The 5,763-nt window shown below is 35.9% G+C and overlaps 1 protein-coding gene across 1 annotated transcript in view; it reads right to left on the bottom strand.

Annotated features, from left to right (window-relative positions):
- Window positions 1–1,366, bottom strand: part of LOC106873199 (ubiquitin-fold modifier-conjugating enzyme 1) — an 8,101-nt gene extending 6,735 nt beyond the window's left edge. The window contains exon 1 of the mRNA XM_014920439.2: window positions 1,187–1,366. Coding sequence (XP_014775925.1) covers window positions 1,187–1,309 — 123 coding nt within the window. The 5' untranslated portion in view covers window positions 1,310–1,366. The remainder of the gene's footprint in view (window positions 1–1,186) is intronic.
- Window positions 1,367–5,763: the final 4,397 nt, after the last annotated feature.

The raw sequence follows: 5,763 nt of genomic DNA, 5'->3' as shown, positions 1-5,763 counted from the left end.
TATATATACACACACCTAAACGTGTGTGGGTGTGTATGCATGGCTGTGTGGTAAGAAGTTTGTTTCCAAACAGTATGACTCCGAGTTCAAGCTGATTGTATGGTACATTGGGCAGGTGTCTTCTACCCTGGGCCAACCAAAGCTCTTAGAGTGGATTTTGTAGATGGAAACTGAAAGAAGCCTGTCATATATATATATCATTTACCTTATTTGTTTTAGTTATTTAGACTGTTGCCATGTTAGGGAATCACTTTGAAGAATTTTTAGTCGAACCTATCACTCCCAATACTTTTTTTTAAAGCCTGGAACTTATTCTATTGGTTCCTTAGGTTGAATCGCTAAGTTACAGGGATGTATACACAGTTGTTAAGATGAAAGGCAAAGTCGACCTCGGCGGAATACCGATAAGCATTTCGCCCGGTGTGCTAACGTTTCTGCCAGCTCGTCTTCCTTCATTTTCTGTCTATCAATTTAACACCCAAGACTTCCAATATAGATCAGGGCTATATTAGAAGACACTTGCCCAAGGTGCTATGCAGTGGAACTGAACCCAAAACCATATGGTTGGGAAGTGAACTTCATATCCACACAGCCATACCTGCGCCCGTATACATGTGTGTGTGCGTGCGTGTAAGCCGATTATTAAACACTTCGGGACGGGGCTATTTAGAAAATAATAAATGGTTGATAACATTAAGTAGAGAATATGACAATATTGAGCGTGTTTTTAGGATTCCTTAATTTTGATAACATTATCCATAGTTCCGATAGGCAGTCTCCATGTAGGTGTATCATTCATATCAACGGAGGTTGTTTAAAGTGTATAAATGTCTTTTTATAAATCAAGTAGAAATGCGGTTTCGTTACGTGTATGCGTGCGCTTGTGAGTGTGATTTCTTTCTTAAATCCTAATTATTATTACTTTTTAATTGATAAGAACAAACAGGTTGAATTATATAATCAAAATATAACAAAATTAATAAATTCTACCCACAATGAAATTAATGAATTTTTTCTATGACATAAATAAAAGAAGCTATGTAAATAATATACAAAAAATACGTAGAATGTAATAATTAAAAAACAGCTGACGAAACAACCAATTTGAAAATGATATTAGCTAAACACACCATACTGGTGAGTTTTCTCGTATGAAAGACAAATTACTCCAGTAATTTAAACGAACCGTTATTAAAGACATGTATTCTTCTTTCAATCGCTGCACCCAGAGTTCACCATCGCGCGGACCAGCCTTGGTTTTTAATAAAGGAACCTGCGCTAGAGTTTTCTTCGTGACTTCGTCCACCATCTTGGAATTAAAAGAGAAGTTAACTCCCTTGATTACCACTCCTTAATGTTTATTTTTCCGCTTGTCATATTAGTGTAAGTTGGCAACATCAGCACATTCGATAAATTGTACCTGGTAGTCAGAATTGTTACCACACTAGACAAAATGTTCAGCGACATTTCATCTGTCTTTACGTGTGAGTTCTAATTCTGGCGAGGTCAACTTTGTCTTTTATTCTTTCGGGATCGATGAAATAAGTACCAGTGGAGCACTGGAGTCGATGTAATCGACTGGTCCCTCCCACCAAAATTGCAGGCCTTACGCTTATACTAAAAAGGATTATTATTATTATTATGTAAACGGCGAGTTAGCAAGATCGTTAACCACACTAGACAAAATACTTAGCGGCATATCCTCCGGCTGCTTATGTTTGGCGTTCAAATTTTTGTCGAGGTCTACTATGCCCTTCATCTTTTCGAAGTCTGGAGTCGGGCCTTGTGCCAACATTTAAAACCATCAGAGAGTGGTGAGCTAGCAAAATCGTTAGCACACCAGATAGCATGCTTAGCAACATTCCTTCAGGCTTTACGTTCTGAGTTCAGATACCGCGGAGGTCGATTTTGCCTTTTATTCTTTCGAGTCGATAAAAATAAGTATCAGCTGAGTTCGACGTAATCGATTAACCCCACCCTCTCACAAAACTATAGGCCTCGTACTCATAGTAGGACCGATTATAATAATTGGTGGCAGTGAAGTAAAGATATTGCCAATCGTGACATGTTTATAGCTACCACATTAATCTATACTAAAGTAATGAATTTTTAAATATTTGTACAAAAATAATCACAGTCGACCATATCGAAACATAAAACATATTGTTGCTTGTTTTATTCATCCCGGGGAAACAAAAACCTATGTCGACTTTAGTTGGATTTGAGCTCAGAACATAGTCTTTACTGTGTAGTTCTCTACATTTCTTGATAATTCGACAAATATATTTACACTCTAATAGGAATTTGTAACATTGTCACAACTCTTTTTTTTATTGAGAGAGGGTCACATTGTATGGTTGGAACTAGTTAATAGGTGCCGGGCGAATCAGAGGCAAGGGACGTAACTTAACACCGCAGTGTATTTTGTCAGGGGCATTGCTTGCCTTCATTCTCTTAATGGTGTAAAGTGGCGATAGTTTTGATTAGACAATCACTTTTATAAGAGTATCTCACTGTTTTCCTTATAAGTAATAATTTGTTTTGACTAAGCAAAACATCTTCAATGTGTTATTGGATGCGGAGAAATGAGATCGTGTGATGTTCGTGCCAATCTTTTAAATTACTTTTCTATGGAAGCAACGAGAGAAAAAAAATTTCGAAACGGTGTGAAATAAAAACGCTCCAGTAATTATAATAATGACTTGTAGTTGAGAGAGAAAAACAGGAATAAGGCGAAATCGTTTCAAGCAGGACCATTATTATTATTATTATTGTTTTTTTTTTCATATGTATTCTAAAATATTTGCAATGATTCAATGAAAAAGAACATAATTTACAAATGTTAGCAAGCAGAAAATGGAGAGAAAAGGGGTGAAATTAGTAAATTAATAATCAAAATAGAGGCATGCGCACTTCTTCAATCACACACTGTGCGGGCGGAAACTGGTGTTTCTCTAAACATTTTTGGGACACTTTAAAATACACACTGCATTACTGCAGGTGATTACGAGGCTGCCTGGCAGCCTCTTGAGCATCACCTGATACTTCATTGAGGCGGGACGCTAACGAAGTAAAACAAATTTCATTGTCAGCGGTCCAGCATCCATAAACGATTCAAAAGCCCCACTCTACTTCTTTAACATGCATAGGTTGCTGGGCGTTCGCTTCTTTGGGGGAAATGAAACATTAAATATGAACCCATATCTAACTATATCTATTTTATCTATTCTAGATTTTCGGGAAGTCATGTCTGTCTAAACCAGATTTGAATTGCTTTACGTACTTTAAAAAGAAAATAAGAGCATTTTAACACTGATACTTCTCCATAAAAACGCGATCGACACAACATGAGATGAAATAACTGGAATAATGGATGGCAGAATCCAAAAGAGTGACGCACAAAATTTCTTGCGATATTTAATAGATCTCTGTATTCGGAGTTCAAATCATGTCAAGTTTTATTTTATCGTTCATTTCTCCAGGAACGATAAAAAGAGCAGAATGAAAGTAAATTGAATCAGTTTTATCACTTCCTTGCCTATCCAGGTCTATCTAGAATGTTCAGATTGATGCGGTATTAACATTACAGGAAAATGGTAAACACCATAAAACAAAATGTCGGGTACCGATGAATCGAGGAGGCTATAACGCTTGTTGAAACTATTTTGTTTCACTCACACTGAAAATTTTTTGGGGAATTACATAAACATCACTGCCTGTTTCTATTTTCTTAAAATAATGGTGTTTATATCTCATCAATATTTACATATCTATGTCTAACACGCAAAAAATAATTTATACTTGCGGAACACATTTAAAGTATTGAATTAAAAAACAAAATGAAATTGCATTTATAATGAAAGTGAAAAACATTAGGGTGAATAACAATTCTTAACAAGAAGAACAAGGGAGAGAACTTGACATTCCCAACGATTAAAATTTAATTGAAAATATGTCAGTTTAATTCGAGTCTCACTGATCAGCAATAAATCTGAATATTTTCACAGACGGTCCAAAAACAAAAAAGATCAACAGATCTACCTGTGATATACTGGTGTAGGTTCAGTCATACAAAAAAATAAATTATTGATGAAATAAATCTTCGATGTCAAAATTGTTATCATCTTTTGTTGACTCATTTATTTCTTTCCAAACTGAGATGATGGACCAGTATAGAAAGTGCTCAGGTATCGTCTAAAGATTTTTTCCAGAGGTCAGCACATTTATATTTCTATATAGAGGGAACCGTTTTTATCCTTCTTGGCCGCCCAGTGCACCTGGGAGAGTCGTGGAGACCAAAGTCCTCAAGGAACTCCACCATAGTGTCCTATCAAAAGCAACCGTCGTTACACTTTTCTGCTGGACTCTCAAGTGTGACCAACTTAGATCATGAATATTATCCAGCCATTTCGTCCTTGGTATCCCCCTAGCTCTCCTGCTGGTTGGTTAGGCTTGAAGATTCTATCTTGTGATCCTTTTCCGTGACATTCTAACCATATTTCCGTAGCACTGGAGTTATGACCTCTCAATGCAAAGAAGTAGCGGTTCGACCTGAAGAAACTCCTTCGTCTCCGTGTTACGTACCCTGTCGAGAAACGTTATATTTCGGAGTAACTCCGTTTAGGCCGCTTGTACTCGCGATCATACTGATTCGGTCATTATTCAACATTTATGATGATAGGTGAGAATAGGTACGTAAACCGAACTGAATAGCTTTTATTTCTGACAAATTATATTAAAGATATGACTGTTTAATCTTTCGCATTGAAGACTTTTCATATTTCTATATTAATCCTCCACAGGCAAATAAATGAGAGAGAAAAGAAATATTTAGTAGAGTATATTTATTTGTTCGTAGCTGATTTACTCCGGCGTCACTTTCTCAACACCTGCGATGTTGCGAAAGTAAGAAAGATATGACAAAACAACAAATATATCTTTATTATGGCTTGTAACCACTGGAAAAACGATGGATGTCACATCAACCATATCTACCACGCCTTTAAATTCCAAGAATTGTGCATGTAAAATAAATAAATAAATAGAATATAAGCAACTCTCATTCAGATGGTGAGCTTTTGAGACTTCCAAGCAAATTATCAGCGAAGCTGCGCCTTCGATCACTAAACTGAAATGACTTCAACTTTTTTACTGATCACTTTGAAGGCATAAAAGTCACAAGTTCTTAATTATCTTCTCTACAAATAATAGATTGCGCTTGATCAAAAGATAACCATTTCAAAATTAATTATTTTTCAACATCATAAATTGAAATAAGAGAGAACTTGAGAAGATAAAGGGGGGTAACTAGGTAAATCTTATACTATTTCGAAAATCAACATTGTATGTGCGACGTTAGTAGACTTGCAGTTCGATATAAGTAAAACGAGGAGTATTGCTTAGTGTTCAGCATTTAAGCAAAGCTAGGAGTATTGCTTAATTTTCAGCATTTAAGCAAAGCTAAACTACCTTAAAGGAAGAAAAATTGTCCAAAATTTAATGTGTAATTGCGTAAACGAGGAAGTTATCGCTCATTAATCTATTTTACTCAGTTCTCTTTTTGATTACTTCGATTTAGGTCTCTTTATGCTGCCACATATGTACATCCTATATACTCATACATACATACATACATACATACATACATACATACATACATACATACATACATACATACAAGGCCAGCAATTTCGGGAAGTGGGTAAGTCGACTATAACGACCCTAGTGTTCAACTGTTACTTATTTTATTGATCCCGCTAAGAT

The sequence above is a fragment of the Octopus bimaculoides genome, chromosome 5 (genome assembly GCF_001194135.2).
Source record: "Octopus bimaculoides isolate UCB-OBI-ISO-001 chromosome 5, ASM119413v2, whole genome shotgun sequence".
In the NCBI taxonomy this organism is placed as follows: domain Eukaryota; kingdom Metazoa; phylum Mollusca; class Cephalopoda; order Octopoda; family Octopodidae; genus Octopus; species Octopus bimaculoides.
Note: the sequence above shows the minus strand (reverse complement) of the source record. Positions and strands in the feature narration are given on the sequence as shown.